This window comes from Anthonomus grandis, chromosome 11 (assembly GCF_022605725.1).
Source record: "Anthonomus grandis grandis chromosome 11, icAntGran1.3, whole genome shotgun sequence".
Lineage (NCBI taxonomy): Eukaryota > Metazoa > Arthropoda > Insecta > Coleoptera > Curculionidae > Anthonomus > Anthonomus grandis.
In genome coordinates this window covers 30,200,634-30,223,051 of record NC_065556.1, presented here as the reverse complement: position 1 = coordinate 30,223,051, position 22,418 = coordinate 30,200,634, and the positions used below count along the sequence as shown (strand labels likewise).

Genomic DNA, 22,418 nt, shown 5'->3' with positions numbered 1-22,418 from the left:
GAAAGTTATTAAAGAAAATATGATTTTTGGGTCGGACCTTCATGGGAAAAATTAATTATTGCTCGCCCTATATATTTCACAAAAATTTCGTTTATATGTTATTTGAAGGAGAAATAATAAAGGTTTTTTTTCGTAGAAACAATTTTTTCAAAATAAGTACCGTTTAGCGTAAAATTCTAAAAAACTGAAAATACCAGAACTCGTTAAAAAAAATTTTTTAAAAAAAAGCTCCAAATATGTCATTTCTTATATAAAACTAAGCATTTTTGCCGAAACACTTTTTTTATTTAAATTATAGTTTAGCTTCTGAAACAGTTTGAATTTTTTTTACTCGCTTACATTTACTCACCCTGTATACGGATCTTGCCCAAAAAGTATACAGTTCTTAAGCCCTCAATAACCTTTATGTCCTAAAGATTTCAAGTCGTTTAAACGCTTTAAATTTGAGTTCTTGCCGGAGAAAGGAATTTTACACGTTTTTTTACCAATTTTTGACTTTAACTTGGTACCGCTCCCTTTGTGGATACCGAAAAAAAAATTATTTACGGATCCATAATTGTCAATGTATTAGGAGCTGACATGCCAAATTTCGTCGTTTCGCTACTCATACAGCCAAAGATATGAATTTTTATTTGCCAAAAAACACGATTTTTGAGTCGGAAAGCACGTGCATAATATACTCGCTAACGCTCCTATTATAATAATGTTTATCTCATCGTTATATGACGCGCTTATGCAGTATCTCCGACAATTTATCAATTAATTACCTGAAAAAGTTTTACGTGATTGTAGACATGTTTGCTTATTATAACGAAAAAAACACAACACAGTGTTAATATTTTAACAAGCGAAGCTAATTAATGAATTAAAAAGCGTTCTAATTCTGGACAATATTCGCGCATACTTAAATCCGTCTGATGCTAGGAAACACCTTTCATTAAAGAGTTATTTTGGTGATTGTTCACGTCTCGCTTATGTACTATCACTCGGTAGTAAAGCGATTTTTTTTGGCACCCGGTGGTGGCAGGACGTGACGTTTCACTAGGTGTTTTAATATTAATTATAAAAAAGGTGCATAACTTAAATGAACACGATAGATCTCTTTTTGTTCGAAATTCGCGCGTTTAAGCGGCTCCCGATCTTTTTTAGTTGGTTCGCCATGCACATGGCCGATTCTATTTGAAGCTGCACTCAATTGGGGTCATCCACACCCGACTTAATTAGTTGACCGTGCGACAGCCAGACTTTTTACTCTCAACGATTTATGTCATTATTTGATATCTGTACGTAATAATTTTTCGCGGTCTTATTTTGCCAGGCATTATACTTTTTACATATCCGAGACTTCCAGAGCCATTTTTCTCGATCCCTATTAGATAATTAAATTCATCTGTCCCCAGATGTTCGTTCGCACAATTCCCCTGAATATTTAAAACAAAAACATAAATAATAATTTTTTATTAACCGAATAGCGAGAAACGAGAATTTATACACCTACAACGATATTGGGTTGCCAGGTGCGCTCGTAATGGTACTGACTCATAGATCCTGCTGATGGGTCTCAGGTGACTTAATTTATAAATAAATTACATAAAAAAAAACAAAACACTCAAATACTATTATTATGTAACAGTTTAATTTAAAAATAAGGTTAAATGTGTGTTGATTTCTTTAAAAGCGGGTCTATAGGATAAAAATAACGAATGCTATCGTTATCCAAATAAACATATTTTTTGGTGATAAAAATACGAAATTATCCTTGAGGATTTATATATTTGGTGCGAAAAATTCGACATAATAAGATACCAAAACGCGTTTTGAATTATCATAGGTCATCTTTAAGGTTTTGAGAAATTTAATTTTAATAATTTAATTTTTGGCGTAGTTTAGATTTTTAATTCTGGCATTTGAGGCTGTTCTAACAAGAATTTGACGTAATTTTTAATTTCTTCCGGGCATTTCAGGCTTCTAGAGTAAAACTCAATTTTTTACTGATATGCCTGGAATTTAAATAATTTTTTTTTTTTAACTTTGCCTTAATATTGAAGTAATTTTCATTTATTATTCCGACACAAAGTCTGTTTTAGCAAGAATTTAAAGTAATTCTTAATTTATTCCAGGTAATTGAAGCCATTTTTTATTGTTTATGTATATTTCAGGCTTGTAAAGAAATTTTAATGTTTGTCCGAGTATTTAAAGCAACTTTTCGTTAGTAAATCCTCTGTAAAATTGGAGCTTTTGTCCCATTGCTTTTAGACATCAAAAACGGTTTTATATGGAATAAAATTGAAAATTATTCCAAAAACCTAAAAAATTTAAAATAAAACAAAATTATAATTCATGTCAGCTAAATTGCAAGGACAATGAACGTTTTCTCGACTTTGATTTTAAATAAAATTCTTAAAAAAAAAGCAACAAACTGAACGTATCGGACGGAATTCTTGAAATTGCGTCGCCTGTTTTAGTAGGCAAACAACTTCTGTATTTGGACAAGTTAACAATAAAACACAGACGGATTTCTATATAAGATTCGTCAAGGGATCCATGCCTTGATACTTTATGAGTTTTTTTTTTAATTCAATGTTTTACTGTAACCACATTGAACGTATTAAAAAAAAAACATATAATTTATCCGAAAAACCACACATTCACCAGCAAGTTATTCGTCCTAATTTAGAACATACTTGGAATAAGATAACGTTCATTAAGATAAGTAATAGTTATCTTAAGTATGTCTCATAGCTAACGATCCTTTTACAAACGTTTGATAAGAAGGTCGTTTAAAGGTAACGCGAAGTTTATTAATCGAAATTTTGTTTTTTTTAGGTTACGTAATAACGAATCTTTAAGGTTTATGGGTCGAACCGTTGGCATATTGTTATTTATTTATAACTTAATTAAAAAGCGTCTCTTTGGGTCTGATAGTTCTTGTATAACGACTAAAGAAACAATTATTGTTCCAGTCATTTTAAATTTCTTTCAAGAAGCATTTGAAGTTATTCCTTATAAGAAGAAGAAAGATGCCTAAAATAAAATTGAAAGTTATTCCAGAGACCTGAATTAGGTATTAAAATTCCTCAGGATTTTGGAGCTTTTTTGGAATCTCCTAATTAATCCAGGATAACTTGGAGTGTTTGGAAATATTGTCAATTAATTATCCATTTTTTTTATAAATTTTCCTTGAGGATATCTTAATAAATAGTGGGATTCCTGAGGATGGACTGAAGGGTTAAAATATCAGTCTGACTTAAAAATTGAGGTAGGTTGTTTTGGTTGGGGTAGTTTTTTTGTTACTTTTCTTCACAACTTGGAACTTTTATGGATGATATATTAAATTATATATACAGTTTTTTAAAAATATTCCAGGACTTTGGACTCATTTTTCATTTTATTCAAGATTTTCACGTTGGGGCTAAATTTCTCCTCAATCTAAATATTTAGGTTCGTTTTTAAAACATGTAACAGCTAAAAAAACCATTGTATCCTGTTAAAAATTCCCAATTAATTAATATTCACAATAAGAACAGATTCACACAGATTGACGTTCGGATTAAATAGGAAACACGTCTGTTTAGTTATTGCTGTCGCATTTCGTGTACATCATTGCTACCAAATGGTATTATTAATTAGGCAATACATCACATTTATTTTTATTGGTGACCAAATAGTGACAGTTATCGTCACCAGTTTGACGTAAGATTTCTCCATCAATATCTGCTTGATTGATGCAATTAAATCATCCAACTTTCACGAGAGAACAGTCGTGATGATAACATTATCAATTCTCACCTTGTCTGAACCAACGTTTCAATGTTTACCCAAACCCAAGTCAAAACAGCGTTTCTTTTGTTAATTTAACCGAGTTGTTGTTATTCAACGGTTTTGATAATGAACGTGTTACAAAATAAAAGCGGATATCGGGGGGTCGTAAAACAAGTTTTCACTGATTGACAAGCGATTCAGTTTTCAATTATGGTTTATGAATAGGTTCTTATAACAACGATAATCCTTCAATCACTAAACTAATAATAATTTGTTCAAATAATAAAACGTTATTTTCGGAATATTCCCTACCGAAAATAAACGGCATTCTCGTCTGCGTCGAGTTAATATTAGCATTAAGATCCTTGAGGAGTGTAGTATTATACGTACGGCTGATGCACCATCCATCCATCGGTGCGAGAAAAGTGCAGCACGTTGTTTATTGGGGAAAAATTTCAATACATACATTTTTGTCGAGTTAGACACAACATTTGAAGCGAGGTATTGCGCGTTGCTATGAACTGACCTACATAATCGGATTTATATAAATATTGTGACGGCTGAAGGATACCTTTAAATCGGATTATTATTTTTTTTAAATATGATTCGCTCCTTATTCGTTTGATTTTTTCGTTGGGATTTATTTAAATGAAGAAGAGAGTTTTGATTTGTTCCAGCCATTTTGGGCAATGTTAATTTTTTGGATCTTTTAGTCTTTTGGCATTTAAATATATTAATATTCCAGGCTTTCTTGAATTTATAGTATTTTTTTATAGATGTTTGGGAGTAATTTTCAGCGCTATGTACAGATAAATTATTGACCTACAGTAGTGGCCAAAAGTAGATAGAAATAGATTTACCCACAGGTCCCCTAGATTTTAAATTATTATTATTTGTAAAGCCGCGTCCAGATCTGTACCACGATGCGAGCAGAAAACCGACGTTCACGTACGCCGTACCGAACAACGCTTCGCACCTCGCATTGCAACCGTTTGTGCGATTCATTTTACTGACATTTTAATTTTTGTCAGTGGTTAATTTAGCGTTCAGAATGGATGTTGCTGCTGCTCTCCCTTCGAAATGAGGAAAGCAAATTAGTTATCTTCTTTTTAATTTCATCCACCGTTGTATTTAATTTAGAGGATATTTGAGTCCAAGAATCAAATTTTTTATTTTTGTTGTAATAGAATGCATGTTTTGGATTCCATAAACATTCATGGTGCCTATAGAACGCAATTAAAAGATTGGGCGATTATTGGGTAATTATCAAAAGGTATGAAGGGACAGGATCATTAGAGCCAAAAAATAAATCTGGTCAACTCAAAAAAAGGACATTGGAGCTGTACGCAAATTAAAACAAATTAGCCAGAACAACCCTTTCATGACTTCTCGTCAAGTCAGATAAAATTACAAGCTCTAGGGATTTGTAATGTGTCCTCAAGGACTGTAAGACGAAGGTTGGTAGAAGAGAATCTATTTACACGTAGACCAGCAAAAAAACCATGATTGCTTTCAAAAAAGAATCGCTTAGCCCGTCATCATATACACTGGACAAAGATTGAATGGAAACGTGTTTGCTGGAGCGACGAATCAAAGTTTAATTTGTTTAATTCCGATGGAATTCAATATGTTAGACGTCCTTCTGGCCAGCGTTTGAATCCCAAGTACACAAAACCCACAGTTAAGAATGGAGGTAGATCAGTGATGGCTTGGGGTTGCTTTTCATGTTATGGAATGGACCCGTTACATCGCATAGAGGGCATAATGGACAGGTTTATGTACAGGGATATTCTCAGAGATATTATGTTGCCCTATGTCGAAGACAATTTACTATTGAAACTCCAATTCCAGCAAGATGATGACTCGAAGCATTTGGGTTATCATCTTCAATTAAAAAATGGCATAACGAAAGTCACATTATTTTGGTCCACCCTATAGTTGGCCGGCGGATTGGCCTCCTTTTTCCGGACACCCTGTACATATATTTTAAGTATCTGGATTAATTTTTAATTTTATTTTAGGCATTTGAACTTATTTTCTGTTTTATTCCTGATTTTTGTTATGTTATATATTCTTGAAATTTTTAGTGGTTTTTTGACTTTTTGAATAATTTCACAGGACCTCTGTCTGAATCTATATTTTCAAAGATAAAATGAACTTGTTTGCTTAACGATAAATTATTTCTCAAAACTCTCAAATACTGAAAAAAACTCACCCACCATACGTTGAACGCCAATATACTTCTCATGCCAAAACCTAAAATTTAGAATTTCTTTCTGCCATACGAATTTCTACTGTGGGTAACATTTTTAATATAATTTAAAGTTTCTCCGTCGATCTTTAACATATTGTTAACGCTAATGGGCCGTAGGCGTCACAAACAAACCGTGTACCATTATTATTCCAAAATCGATGCATATTATTAAACAAATTTATTTAAATCTTTTAACAGGAAATAATCGTTTTTGTTTATTTGGCTTTTGACCTCATTATGGCCGCGGATTTTTTTCTCAATTAATAGGAGGAAATAATTAGCAGATAAGTTTATTAGTTTAAAAATATCGCTGCGGTAAACGGCGTGCAAAATTGGCTGCTCCTTAGTTTGGGTTCGGCCTTAATAATAATCATGATTTATATAGTCCGCAATTTATTTAGGCAAATAATAATATTTTGATATTATTATTGTCATAATCGCGCAGACGGTCCTGAACCTTTTACCTGGTTCTTAAGTAAAAGAATTAAAAAAAACCATATGGTTTCAATCAAAACATCAAAAGAAAATCACCCATCAAGGACGAATTAGGCTACGTCCATATAAGTACTTGCACTTTTATAACTGGCGCCGTATCCGAATTAAATTAAAATCGAACTGGGCTTAATTATCGAGTTAATAGTATGATAATAACGTTATTTATGGCCGTTTTGCTCCGGGGCATTCGATTCTTTTTTTTTATTCGCATCTCGGTGTGTTTACTTTGTTGCGCCATACTAATGTCACATTAGTACGGTTAAATTATGGGAAAAACCAGTAGATTAATTCGAGGTTTATTCGAGCGTTTAATATTCACAACATTAACCGGAATGGACATAGTAAAAATGGACATCGATTAGTCGATAGATAATGTAGTAATCGGTTAGATAATGTATACTCTAGCTTAAACAACCAACACCCCACAGCAACAATTTTCTGTGATTTTTCTAAAGCCTTTGATTGTGTTAATCATGACATTTTATTAAAAAAGTTGCAATATTACGGGTTCAGAGGAGCGCCTTTTGAATGGTTTAAGTCGTATCTCAATAACAGAAGTCAAGCTGTGAGAATTGATTCGACTATGTCTTTTTGCAAGCCAATACAAAGTGGAGAGCCGCAAGGTTCCGTACTTGGCCCTATTTTGTTTCTTATCTTCATCAATGACATTGCTAATCTAAATATTAACGGCAAAGTCTGTCTATGTGCTGATGATACTGGTTTCACCTGGAGTAATCCGGATATTTCTACACTTCCTAGAACCGTATCAAGTGATTTAACTACTATCAAATTATGGTGCGACTCTAATGTCCTTTGTCTCAACATTTCCAAAACTAAAATGTTGTCCTATAAAAATACCTTGCAATCTTTTGGACTTGGTAACGCAACAATTGACGAAGTTGATTCTGTAAAATTTTTAGGGCTAACTGTATTGGGAAAAGTTTTGTTAGCCCAACAAAAATGCACGGTACGTGCTGAATGAACAAAATAAGTTTGCAAATGTAAAGCCATTTTTTGTCAGTTATGTGGCAACACTGCAATGAATCGTGTCAATCATGTCAGTGAGTCTATGTGTCACCTGTCACCAAGTGAGTTACATTTGTTAAGCCTGAAGGCAAGGACGCATCCTTATAAGCGTCCCTATAAAACGTTGTAATTCCCTTTAAAGAAGTTGTAAATAAAATGTAAATAGTGTAAATATTAAAAATACAGTCCATTATTTCAAGAACCGGCCACAACAAACTGTTGACAACTCGTTAAAATGGGACACACATATCGACTCTTTATCAAGAAAATTAAGTTCCGCCTGTTTTGCGTTAAGATCAATTTCTAAGGAGCTTAGCCTGTCTACTTCCAGAACAGTTTATTTTGCCCTTTTTGAATCGCACCTTCGATACACCCTTCCATTCTGGGATACATGTAATGCAACTCAATTTGACAGTATTTTTAGACTACAAAAGAGAGCTTTACGTTATACACTGAGACTTAAATACAGAAGTCATTGCCAGCATTTCTTCAAAAAATTTCAAATATTAACTCTTCTATCTTTATTTATATTTGAGTCCGTTTGTCTAATACGTAAACACGGTTCAGCATCTGATAGGACACGGAACATGATCTATACCTGCCTACCCCACATTCAGAGTTGGTCAAAATTTCCATATTATATAATGCAAAAAATTATCTGCCATTGGAAATTAAATCCATCATATCTTTTTTCGCATTTCGTAAAGCATTAAAAGCATTCTTACTGGAGAGAGCTTTTTACACAGTTAACGATTTTTTTTTGTAATCATTGATTTGAAATTTCGCACTAGCTGATTATGTATTTTTACTATCTGTACATGTTTAGGTATACTGCTTTTTGTAGCTATTTTAGGATTTTTTATAATTTTTTACTTTTTTAAAAAAATTTTACATTTTTTTTTAACATACAGAATTTTTTAATGATTTTTTTTTGACACTGTATACATTAAATTGTATATTTTATAATAATATTTTTGACTACTTACAATTTTTAAATTGTATTAATCTGTATATATTGTAGATATTCTATTAGTACTACAGCTTTGTCTACAAATTGTAACAATTTCTTGACAATAAAGCATTGATTGGTAGAAGTAAATTAGGGTTGAGTTGTCTTGTTGACATTTTTCTTACGCATTTTGAATCGCACATTTCATCACGATCTCGTCTTTGATATTTATGATAAAACCGGAGAAGGAAGTTGGTTTTTTTTTATTTCCTAAAATCGGACCATTGTTCACCACGCACGTAACTTTACAAAATAGTTGATGGGCCAGTGAGTTAAAACTGGCCAATGTTCGACATTGAACCGCGGCCAAACTTGACGTAACTAAAACTTAATGGCCCCGGATCATCTGGATTCCGCGACGGCGATATCCAATATACAAGCGTCGACTCTTATCCAGAATAAAACCCGTCAAAAGATCAAAAGAGAAATCGGTGACAATTTGCCAAATTTGATTAATTTCCACGGAACGGGCCAGACGGGAGCACTTAACCTTGGATTTTTTATTTTAAATAGATCGCGTTATTTTCGGTTTCCTGTTATTTTATTTTTTTTTTTTGGTTTAGTGAGTAAAACTAGAGGGTTACCTTGAAAACTCCATTAATATTTATGAAAAGTTATTTTATATATTAAAACACCAGAAGTAGATTTTTTTTAATACTTAATTAATAATTTATTAGTCGACCAATTAACAATGGGTTATTAATTAATGAAATTTATACGAAAGCGTAAACGGACTAATTAAGAAAATTGAGCCGGTTCCTAATTTTATGGTCGGCGCTGCGAGCTTTACAAGTGTCAATAAAAAACGTATAAAATGGCAAACAACACACCAACTCGTCATTTATCTGAATTTATTACGGATTTTTTACAGTCGGTTAATTGGTCCAACAGACAACACATAAATTAGACAGCTATACCTCCGCAGATTTTCTCTTAATATTAATAAGACTTCGAATCACAAAAAGTCACATTTAGTTAAAAATATTATTCTTTTATCTGATAATATTCGCGCCTAAAGTGTGGGGCAACGGATTTATATTTTAATCAGGGGTTTTTGTATATAAATTGAATATAATAAATAAATTTTAAGATAAAAGTGTCAACTTTATAAATTCAAACATGTTTTTTCAAGGTTTTTCAATTACGAGCCCTAACAACTATAATATGTTGTTCTAGAATTATTGCAATTTTTATTTTTTTTTGTTTGGAAAACCAGATGGATTTTCACTGTAGGTAACATTTATAAATAAATTCAGAATTTCGCCTTCAATTTTTATATATTCCAAGAATTTGGACTCGTTTTTCATTAAATTTTTGCTTGGAATAAAACACAATTTCAAATTTATCCCAGGCATTTGAAATAACATAAAATTTCTCGATCAAGCTTTTGGAGTCATTTAAAGCCATTTTAAGAACATTTCCTCAATTTTCTATATATTGCAGGAATTGGGAATGTTTGATCATCAAGGTGATCCTTCATTTTAAAATCCAATATCTCAAAGACTACTTGGGTATTTCTCATGAAACAAAAAGCATCATATCCAGAAGAATATATTTTATAATTTGTGTGTAACTTAAACCAGAACAAGCAAACATTTCAGGAATATAAACCATATTCTTGTGACTTTTTTATTGAAAAATCGAACTTTTATATGTTCACATTAACCAAAGCAATAAATACTGGTTAAGACTAATAATTATAAACCGACTCATAATTGCACATTTTTTAATTGGCATGTGTGTGCGTATATTATTGTACTACGATTATAAAGCCGCCTTTTAGATGTTAATTTCAGTTTGACCTTACCTAACGTTCCATCTAGACACGTTGTCGCCATGCCGTAATTTTTTTTTTTTTAAATTTTTTTGTCACTCTCTTAGTTCAGAATATAATGAATGCACCGCTTTAGTTAATACTTAGTTTCTCTTTTTCACGGTATCGTGCGCGCACATAAGTAAAGTTGTTCTTAAAATATATCGCCATGTTAGGCAAAATAATAATTTTCTTGTCTCTCTCACCATCATGCATCCTTGAATTTTCAACTTCACGGTGGCCAAAGAAACACACACACACACATACACACACACAATTCTCTTTTGTGGCGTATATATAAACTGGTTTTTATTTTTTTTTTCTTGGGAATACTGAATTAAACTAGTGCATCTTATAGCGTTTTGCCAAGTTGTAATAAGATGTGCGGAATTTTCTATTAATTGTTTTTTTCTTGTTGTTGTTGCAGAATGCGTGTTTGATAAGCAGATAAGGGAGTTGGGTGCGGTCTGGACGCCCGATCTAGGACCACCAATTGGAGTGCTCTATTGTATGAGATGTACCTGTGTACCGGTAAGAAATTTATCATTTTTTTCGATTTTTTAATCGGGAATTTTTACTCAATTTTGTGATCTTAAATTCCAATTTTTTTATAGTAAAAATGTGTAATATACACATCATTATGGTCTAAAGAACACTTGGAAAAATAGTTTTTTTCGCCTTATAAATTTTTATTTATTTATATTTTCATACGGAATAGATACTACCTTTAATATTAAGATGACAATGAAGTAAAATGAATATTTGGGTACCAAAAATCATGCCAGACAGAACAGCGTTTTTTTTCTTCTTGCACATTTTGCAGAAATAACACAGATTATAATTTTTAAATTCTAACGCAATATCGCATTTTCTGTTGTTCCAACTGAACAATTGTGATTTAGTTTTTATTCAATAAAAATGGAAAGACGACATTTAACTCGAGAGGAAATGCTTGAGGCAGGAACAAGTAAAAGAGACGTTGCAAGAGCTTTGGATACATCTCCCAGTGTAATTAACCGTTTGTGGACAAGATATAGAGAGACAAATGATGATGTTAGAGAACGGCATCAAGGCCCGTCGCGAGTTACCACACCGTCCTGCCCAAGACCGTTTTATAACTTTGCGAGCTCAAAGAAATCCCACGGTAACAGCCTCTGTTTTGGTTCAGTAGCTCTTACGAGTGCATAACGTTGAGGTTTCAGGTCAAACTGAAAGAGAGGACTTCATGCCAGAAAACCCCTAAGGATTCCTCGGTTAACTTTAGGAAATCGAGGTGCAAGATTAACGTGGTGCCAAAAACATGTTAATTGGAAGCAAGCAAAATGGGCCACAGTTCTTTTTACGGATGAGTCTCGATTTTCATTTTATCCTGATTCTGGTAGAATTCGTGTCTGGAGAGAGGAAGGAAATGAAAGTCGTTCGCGTCATGCCCGGGAAGTAGTGAGACAACGTGGTGGATCACTAATATTTTGGGGTGGCATTAGACTTAACGGAAAAACGAACCTCATTTTTGTGGAAAATACAATGACTGGAATAAGTTATAGGGATAATATACTACTGCCTGTAATTGTTCCATATTTACGCGAAATGGGCCGAAATTCGTTGTTGCAACAAGATAATGCCCCACCACATCGAGCACTTCTACCCTTCTTCTACACATCTTCTACGCTGGCGCTCTACCTCACCGGACCTTAATCAAATTGAGCATGTTTGGGATTGGTTAAAAAGGCAACTTCTTCAACGATTTGACTTTTTTCAAAGCGCTCTGGAGATTCGTCTTGCTGTGACACATGTTTGGGAGGAGATGCTCCAAGAATTAATTAATAATTTAATTTTAAATATGCCTAGGCGATGCCAAAATGTTATTAATAATAGAGGTGGACCATCTGGCTACTATTTTTATAATTTTTTTTAATAAACGGTAATAAATGGGATTTTGTTCTTTATTTTTAATTGGGCCCTAAATTATGAGTAAATTATAATCTCCAAAAAAAAGTTAATAATTATATTATTATTTTATTCGAATAATGTAAACAAATTACAATAATTAACTTTTTTCCAATCTTGTTAAAAATATTAACATATTTGTATGTGTTCCCTAGACCATTTTGATGTGTGTATATATGCATTTTATTTTTTTGCCTTTAAAGAATTTGTTAATTTTGCACTTTTTCACTCATGCTTATCAACATTTTTGATAAAAAGAAAATGCTGCATCCATATAAAAATTCAATTAGGACATCTGTAGGTATAAACGCAGCTATTAAGCAATTATAACAAATTGACTCGGCTAACTTTACCGGAAAATTATTTAAGAAGGGGTACTTGCCAAAACGATTTTGCAATTTCAAGGTACGGATACGCGTGTAGGCAATAAATTAATCCGATATAAATAAACCGTACGAATAATTTTTCTCTTCCAGTTATCGTTGCACGAAATCGTGAGAAACCCATCGGGAGTTTCCCAATTCTTTTCCATGTCAAAACCCATACTTTTCTATTTAAGTCAATGATATCATTGTTCTTAAATTATAACTCGCGGGGTCCTGCCTTTAAGTCAATCAAAGTCAATTTTATTTAGATCACGTTTTGAGCACAATTGAAAAACAATTACGGCACGATTTTTTTTTCTTCATAATTCTCGTTATTCGATTAAAAGAGTCCAGTCGTGGCGACTTATGAACATGTTCTCATTGAAAATGTTGAGTCAGAAGTGAACTTATATGTATTAAATATGACAAAATGTTAAACAAATATGAAAATTGGGAGATTTGTTGGCGTCCAACGTGGATCTAAATTTTTTCTATTAATGTGTAAAAGTGAACCATCCATAATATTTTTATTTTATTTTTCGAAGAAGAACATATTTTTTTTTATAAAAAAATAAAGTGATTTTTGTACACTTTTAGCCCCCCCCCCCCCCCTGTTAATTTTCATTTTCATCAACAAATAAGATATACAAATAAAAAAACTCAAAAATAAAAATTTACAATTTATTTTTAAAAAATGCAGTAGTGTATTTTTTTTTAATAAATAAAATTTAGGATAGATTCCTTATAGACGCCATTGGTAAAAATTAATTTTTCTCTTTGTACGTCGAAAAATACCCGCTGATCTCCACCAAACAATTTACTTTGAAACACAATGAAGTAGTACTTTGGCGCCCAACATATAGCAAGACGTTATCAATTAATTGCAAATTCCTATACATGCGTGCAAAATTACTTTACACCAGTTGCCACTCAGGCTCACAATGCACTGAAATTTCCAACTAAATCCTTAAAAAAAAGCAAATTTTTCGTTCCCACAAACGGCAAATCTATTATTACGCATTTACAATTTTTGTGACTCGCTAAGGTCAACCTGCACATAAAATTAAAATTTCTGTTGGTAAAAGGCAAATGAAAGGTATTATACGCGAATCGAGATATGCCCCCTCGTGTTATTTATAAATAAATGGCCTTTTATTCAGCTAAATAGTTAACACTTAACGCTCCGTACAAGAGATAAACGTTGCAAAAAAAAAACTAAACTCGTCACAGTAATACTATAAAAGATGCATTCCGATCTTTCTGCGAGTGCGGATCAGAATTTTAAAATCGATTAATGAATAATTCAAATCGACATTTTCGCGTAGAAGAACAAATTAGCGAACGTCCAGCGTATACTGAACGACTCGTTATTTATAACGAAAAGCGTGTTGGGCGCCAAAAAGGTGAATTTTCCGAAATCATTGTAGGGTGGGTATGACCTAAAATAATTAATTGAATGTATAAGAATCGATTAAATAAGTCTCTTAGCAATAAATACAGCCCAACCTAAGGAAGAAACGTTTCTAAAACAGTGGGAGTAGAACGGAGGCGTCTGATCTCGACCGTTAACTTACGAAAAATTATTTATAAATTAATAATAATAATAATTCTCGTCGGTGGATTTAAAAAGAGACGTCCCACGGGCAATTTCACAAAACGTTCATCAGGTGAGGAAATCGATTATTTTTACCGCGCGAATTATATGGCCCTCATACAAACAATTCGGTTCGGTTAATGAACGACTGAAAAATTGCATAAAATGGGTCAGTTGTCGGTATATCATAACGACGATTTAAAAATTAAATCGCGAAATGGTTGTCGGTCAATGACATTATTGACCTCCAAATGTATTCGCGATTTAACCTTTTACGCCCACGCTAAAACATCTGTCGTTTTGGTTAAGACGAAAGTGGAGCAAATCTTCTTAGCTTGTGGGTGGATAAAGAACAATAATTTGTCCTCTCCCCCTCTTCTTGTGTAGAGGGCTTTTTCCTGTATGTACATCAAATATTCCATTTCAAACCGGGAAACCACTACTCCAAAAGAGAATCCACTCAAAACCCTGATTAGATTTGAATTATTAATGGTTAAAGTTAGGGGGCCGAAGGCTCTTTTAAATATATATTTACTTAGTTGGCGCTTTTGATGGTGTAACATTTTAAATTTTCAGTACCATAAGAAAAAGAGGATCGTGGCCAGGGTGCAGTGCCACAGCATCAAGAATCAATGTCCTGTTCCCACGTGTGACGATCCAGTAGTACTTCCAGGAAGATGCTGTAAGACTTGTCCGGGAGATATAAGTAAGTACCGTTAATGATATTAGTTTTTTATCGACGTTTATGAAAGATTTAAGCCCATGGTTTAATTTTTTGACAAAGAAATTAAATTTATTGTTTAATGGCAGGCACCTGAGGATACTCCTTACAAAAAAAATTTTAAAAATAATTTTTCATCATCATTTTTATTGGAGATTTCATATTTGCACATTAAGTATATATTAATTATATAAACCAATTTAAAATAATCAAAAACTGAGATCATTCATTCACCTATTTCACGACTCACCCACGTTGGGCGCCATCTTAATTAAAAAAAAAGTTTTCAAACGATTTTATATGCAAATATCCATTTATATCCGACATAAGCAGTTACATTTTCTTAAACAAAAAAGAAAAAATTAAGATCGTATCGCACCGAATCAGAAACCTGACGGCAGTGGTCCGAAGTAACAAAAAAAATCGGGCAAAAAAAAACGACAAACCGTTGACACGAAGTAGAAATATATGAGCCGTAAAGTGATATCGGGTAAGATCGGAATTCGTTCAAAATGTCTCTCAAAACCCCGCTTTCTCGGAAACAAAAAGTAACTAATTTCACCGACGGCTTCGGAATTCTACACGTCTACCGATTGAAGATAAATCCATCCCCGGGCACCGGAGCGTGGTTTTATCGGGTTCGATCGCGTTTTTATCGGGTCAAGTATCGACCATAAAATTGTTATATTTTTTTATTATTTACTGGTGTCGCCCCTTTTTCCATTCAGATGTAAGTAGGGTTTCTTCAAGGCAATTCCGCTAGTTTTTGAGAGATAAACAAACTAATGCAATCAATGATAAAGAAAGCAAAAAACTATTTCGTTCTTCCAGGGAGTTGAACTCCTTGAATTATAAATTGTTTAACAAACTTGTTTCCAAAAACCTCCAAGAAAATCTTTTTCATATGATCCTATTGCAATTCAATCAATGAAAAAAACATTCTCTTCTTCCAGGTAGTTGAACCTCAGATTGTCAACAAATCCGCTTTTCACTGTCCAGACAAAAAGCTTTATTTTTTCATAACTCCTAAAAAACTTAAAAATATTTCAAAATCCTTAGTCCGACCCTGTAGCGTATCAAAAATTCCTTCCTTGACAACTAACAGATAAACAACGCTTTAACTGTCACTTGTCAATGTTCTATGGCGCATGTAGCATTTGTAGACAGGGTCGCACTAAGATATTTTTTCAACGTAAAATTTATTATTTAAATTGATGTCTTTATCATTGCACAGGACTATTTAAATCATTAGTGAATTAAATTGCATAAAGTTGTACACCATTGAAAGCGCAAATATTATTAACTTTTACCCAAAGAATTCCTTTCACAGACAATAATTGTTCAAAAAAAAAACGCAGTTGATTTATTACCGAGAAAAATTCGCGAACTATTTCTAACATGTCATTCTTATGGTCGATTAAATTAGAAATTCTTATTTTATTTGCCATAACTTATATAGAGTGCTCCTTAAGTGCGTTTAACGTTAACGTTAAATACGTTTTTAATGGTTAGGTGGAAGAACAGATCATTGGTTTCTCTGTAAACAAATGACGTTATTTATAATCACTAAACTACCTTAATTATTATTAATGCAGAAATACTCATCATTTATCAGGCCTTAATGAGTTTAATTCGTTTTATAACTCCCTATTGGCATGGTGTCCCCCATTAGGTCAAGAAATAAATATTATAAAGGACAAGTAATTTTATAATTGCGGTTTTACGCGTAAGTCGTGTTTCAATATTGCTTACGTAAGTTTTGCATTTTTTTTTTGATGAGCGTCAAACTGACTTTTACGTGATCCCACATACATAACATTAGGAAAAATCGTTACATATGCAAAAGGCAAGAGGTATATAACTGCTTGGTAAATTACAGATATATCTGTGGTTGTGTTTAGGTATAGAAGGGTGTATAATTAAAATATTATTAACTGATGAAATGCTGTTAGACGTTCGCAGTCATTTTCGAGGATTTTATATCAGGAATTTTCGGATTTCCAGCACTAAAGAAATATTATTCAGGTTTTTTAATTCTCAAAGAACTAGTGCCCTTCAACTTTTAAATACTTTCTAGAGGAATTATTCTAAGATTTCAAATGTTTTATTCCAAGCATTTGAAAATTTTATACCGTTTTTCATTTTTATTCCAGGCGTTCAAAGTAAATTTTCAATATATTCCAGGCAATATTCAATTTTCTAAGAATTTTAGGATTTTTTCAGGAATTTAAAGCCATTTTCAATATTATTTTAAGCATTTTAAAAATTTTTCTCAGGCGCTTGAAGCAAAGCTCAAATTTTAGACTTAAAAATCCATTGGATCTAGGTCAGGACTTCTAGGCAATTAATTCCACTTTGTGGTTCTTGCTATCATCAGGTAAAATTAAAACGTAGAACTACAACTGCCTGGAAAAAAGTAATTAATTTAGTTTCTCCACGCAGTTTTTGATTCCTGCCGCTAACAAATTAACCACAAGGTTTTCGGCGAAAATTAATTAATTTTGGTTTTTTTAACTAATTTTTCTCAAAATTCAAGTTTTGATTTTTGCCCAGATATTTGAGCCAATTCCTATAAATCACTGCAAAAAACCCATGAAAGAAAATATTAATCTTTTCCAAGCATCTATTTTTGATTTTTGCCACATGGAAAAATTGAAAGTTACCTCAACAATAAATAGGCCGTGAAATTAATTAATTTTGTTTTTTTTAAAACTGCCTGGAACAATCTAATTAATTTTATTTTCGATGTTAGATCTAATATTGAATCTTACGTCTATTTTTAATTCCTGCTGCCTGAAAATCATTGAAACTTACTTTAACTCTAATTAACAACGCTATTAACTATTTAACCTGATCCAAAAAGAATTTTCCTTAACTAATTAACATCCAGTCGAATGTAAGTTATTGAATAACGATAGTGCGGCATATGCCCGAAGGAGGTGGGCGAAAAAAGAAAATGATCGCCACCCACAAAACAGATGGCGCCACTTGTTGTTGTTCTCTTTGTCTATAAAAAATCTTCCGTAACAATCCACCTACGAAACGTTATACCTCCGCTGCACGCAACTATAATATTATTATTGTCTGATGTGCCAGATGAAGATTTCTTCGGGCGAGCATGGGCGTACGAAGAAAAAGAAAAAACTTACTTTTACTTGTACGGGCATAAGTTAATTAAGCAATGCCTTAATCCCTCTCCTTCCCTACCGAATCGTTGCATTATATATACAGTGTGGTGACTTTAATTGGAATAAATTCAGTTAAAACTAATCAAAATTGATCTCGCAAAATTCCTGAGACCCGTAGATTTTTGTTTATTTTTTTTTCACATTTCTAGATAGTTTTTGTATTTTTTCACCTACAGGGGGGGTCCAAATTAACCCAAACTTTTTTTTTTCAAATGGAAAGACACTTTTTTTAAACTCTTATTGAAAAGAGCCCTTTTTCCTGATTAAATTGCTCTATTTACTTTTGTAATTATTGGCGTGTTTGTTTATTTTATTGGTATCGAGACATTTCCTGAGATTGTTGTAGTGTCACTGTTAAAGTGAATTTCAAACAGTTGCTAAATAAGTTAACTTATATTGAAAAAATGCCTTATTTATCCGAATCCCACAAGATTGAAATCTTAATGATGATTGATTATGGGGACAGAAGTCGTACTCAGCTAGAGGTTGTCCACTTATTCAGGCAGAAATATCCAGATTTGCCACCTATTAACCAAGGTACGGTTAGTAAAATCGAAAGCAGATTTCGAGAAGTTGAGCACGTGAGGGATGTTTCAAGACAAAGGTCTTCTAAAATCGATGAAAATTAAATGTATTGTTAGCGATGGAAGAAAATCCGGTAACTGCAGTCAAAAGAGTATCTCGCGAAAACTCTATTCATCATAAATTTGTGTTAAAAATTTTAAAAAATGCAAACAAACGACCTTATAAAATACAACCCGTTCAAGAGTTATTGGAAGACGATCCAGATCGCAGAGTTCAGTTCTGTGAATTAATGATGAACGCCATTGACGAAAATCGCATATCTTCGGAGTGGATACTTTTTTCTGATGAGGCCACATTCACCCTAAATGGCCATGTTAATAAGCAGAACTGTCGCTACTGGTCTGACGAGAATCCACACTGGGTAAGGGAAACTAATACAAAATATCCCCAGAAAACTAATGTTTGGGCTGGCATAATCGGCAGGCAAGTTATAGGGCCCATATTCTTCAATGATACTTTAACTGGGGAAAGATATCTAGAATTTCTTGAACATGAACTAGTTCCAGTCTTATGTGCCTTATATCCGAGTCAGTTCGATCCAGATTTGTATGATAAAAGAATCTGGATGTAACAAGATGGTGCTCCCCCACATTATGCCCGTAATGTACGCCAGTATTTAGATGACAATTTTTCAAACAGATAGATTGGTAGAAGGGGTGCAATCGAGTGGCCGGCACGTTCTCCCGATCTCACCCCACTTGATTTTTTTCTGTGGGGACATTTGAAAAGTCAAATTTATATGAACAAACCAGGACGAACTCAAAGAACGTATTAGGCAAGAAATCCGACAAATATCTCCAGAGGGGTTAGGAAATGTCAGAAACGAATTTTATTATCTTCTTGGGCTTTGCCAACAAATAAATGGTGCTCATTTTGAGCATCCTATACATTGAACGCAACTTTTAATAATTTAATGTTTTTTTTTTCGTTTAGATACTCTAATAGACCTTTAGATAATCACAAAAGTAATTAGGGCAATTTAATCAAGAAAAGGGCTCTTTTCAATGAGAGTTTAAAAAAAGTGGCTTTCCATTTGAAAAAAAAAGGTTGGGGTTAATTTGGACTCCCCCTGTAGGTGAAAAAATACAAAACAAAAACTATCTTGAAATGTGAAAAGAAATAAACAAAAATCTACGGGTCTCAGGAATTTTGCGAGATAAATGTTGATTAGTTTTAACTGAATTTATTCCAGTTAAAGTCACCACACTGTATATAGACCACGAAGGAATGCGTTGCGCTAAATTAAAACATTATATACAATACGAGAATGCAATAATTTATATTTCTTAGCAATAAATAGTTTCTGGTTTATGAGGCGTTTGGCATTATTGCCGATTATTTTAAGAACAATTTTATTGCGATGTTACAAAATTGCAAATGGAAATCGTTATGGCGGCGCCAGTGACCACGTAACTTATAATTCCTATATGTATAGAACCGTCATCGTATTTGCTTCATAATGCTTGGAATATATTCACATTTACCTCAACTGCCTGAAAAAATTGTGATGTTAAAAAATTGCAAATTGGCGCCTACAGGATTGAATTTAATAACCTTAAGAGAATTAACAGGGATTAGATGTGACGCTCTTTATCTCGAATTAAACATTCGAGTCAAATTAACATTTCTAGGGATGAAAATCACAACACGCAAACAAAAATCAACGTTTATTAATTAATAATTGGATCGTTAATTTTGTTGACGGCTTAATTTTTTTCTGTGTGTTGTTATTGTTCCGCTTATTTTGCAATTTTAGGCGCCACCACATGATACTCGTCTATTATTTTTAGGCGCCAAGAGGCAACTTGATTATTATGTAAAATTACACAATATAGGGAAGTCATATTAATTTTCTGCTTATATTTATAAGCAGAAAATTAGCCTGAATATGTGTAGAACGTTCATGGAGTTTAACAAAACTAAAGAGAGGCTGCGCGCTGTCCTTGGAAAATTAACTAATTAATTATTAAATATAAAACTCTCATCCATTCTGTGCAAATAGACCAATAGACAAAACTGCGCACAGTCACGGCCATAATAAATGGCTACAGCTCTAGCTAGAACATCTTCAAGCCTAAGATCCAATATATCAGTCTAAACATGATTATATTTAAATAAGAAACACTAAAAATCTTCAAAAGCAATTTCACACTACGCAAATTAAAACAAATTCTACGTCATAATTATAAAAATGAAAAAGTAGAACTCAACAACATCACCATCGAACCCCATAACCACCAGAGTGGTTATGGGGTTCGATTTTTGATTTTAGACCTGATGATGGTCCAGTCAGAGCGAAACACGTATTTATTATATGTTGTGAGACCGTAACTGTATGCTTTTTTTAATTTTTTTTAAATTCATTATTAGAAACCCAGTATAAAAATTAAATCTTTTCAGGATTTTAAACTCTTTATTGATTCCTATTGCCTAAAAAAATTACACATTACACTTATACCTGAACCGATTGGAAGGAATTTATGAATTTTGCTTTTTCTTCAGATAGTTAAATTTGGGTGAGTGGTTACCCTGGAATTTTCAATACAGATCCTTTTATATTGCCCACCTGTTTCAGCTTTTTTTGAAAAATATACAGGGTGCTGATATATTAAGTTTTTCCCCCAAAAACATTTGACCCTCCCACTATTTATTTAGACAACACCTAGCATGTAAGCAACCCAAAGGAATAACAAGGAAATAAACAAACAAAGATCCCATTATTAAGCATTTATATAATCCAAGTTAATTTAATATCACCGGCGCCGTTACATAAGCATTTTTCGAACGAATAATTCGTCGTCTAGACGCGATGATGAAAACGTCTGAAGAATTCCAGTAAATTTTTTTTGACGCAAATAGTTCCCCAATACTACTACTACTACTGAAAACGATCTCTATTTATAGTAAACATTTCAAAATAAAACAGTATTAACAACAATGCCCAATATTAAAAATAGAACAAACTGGCGCCCGATGTAATTCAAAACAAACCTATAAATATACGTATTTGGCTCATACAACTATGAAAAATTTTAATATCGCGAATTCAGTGAGAGAGGGAGACGTCTGAATTGAATCGCATGTTGATTTTAAAAATTCACGAAAACCGCGGGTGTTGTGCGAAAATATGTGAATTGTCACGTATTTACTCCAATTTTTGTCCTTATTGAAGATTCACTGACAAATTAAAGAATCCTCCTAAATTGATCTAATTAATGTAATTTTAAAACTACGTATTAAGCACCTAAGTTTTATTTTTCAAAAACTACACGGCAAACACTTGACATATAAATGGAATTAATATGTTCGTAATGTTCTTACAATATTGGGCAAACATGTAACGGCATAAAATGTAAACAAATGCTCGTCTTATCTACATAATATATCGGGATCGTGCTCTCCTCATCGCGGCTCCCTGGCACCATCTTATTTAGAAATAGAATTACACCTTATCGGTCATCATATCGGGATCATTTTCAGGTGTAATTAAGTTGAATTTTTCTCTTAATCCTGTGTGGGTTTTAGGGATTATGGAAATTTTTGAATGAGATTATTGTAAGCGTTTGTTTGTTAGTTTTCTTACCTTGATTGTCTGGCATAAATAAATAACTTTCTTTTCCAGACAGTTCAATTAATTCCAAATAAAAATTGGCATTTGC

At 32.9% G+C, this 22,418-nt stretch overlaps 1 protein-coding gene across 3 annotated transcripts in view; it reads left to right on the top strand.

Moving 5' to 3' along the window:
* LOC126741879 (dorsal-ventral patterning protein Sog) overlaps positions 1 to 22,418 on the top strand; it is a 40,900-nt gene that overhangs the window by 10,300 nt on the left and 8,182 nt on the right. For all 3 annotated transcript variants that reach the window (XM_050448336.1, XM_050448337.1, XM_050448335.1), the window contains exons 2-3: positions 10,787 to 10,890; positions 14,842 to 14,971. In XM_050448336.1, coding sequence (XP_050304293.1) covers positions 10,787 to 10,890; positions 14,842 to 14,971 — 234 coding nt within the window. The remainder of the gene's footprint in view (positions 1 to 10,786; positions 10,891 to 14,841; positions 14,972 to 22,418) is intronic.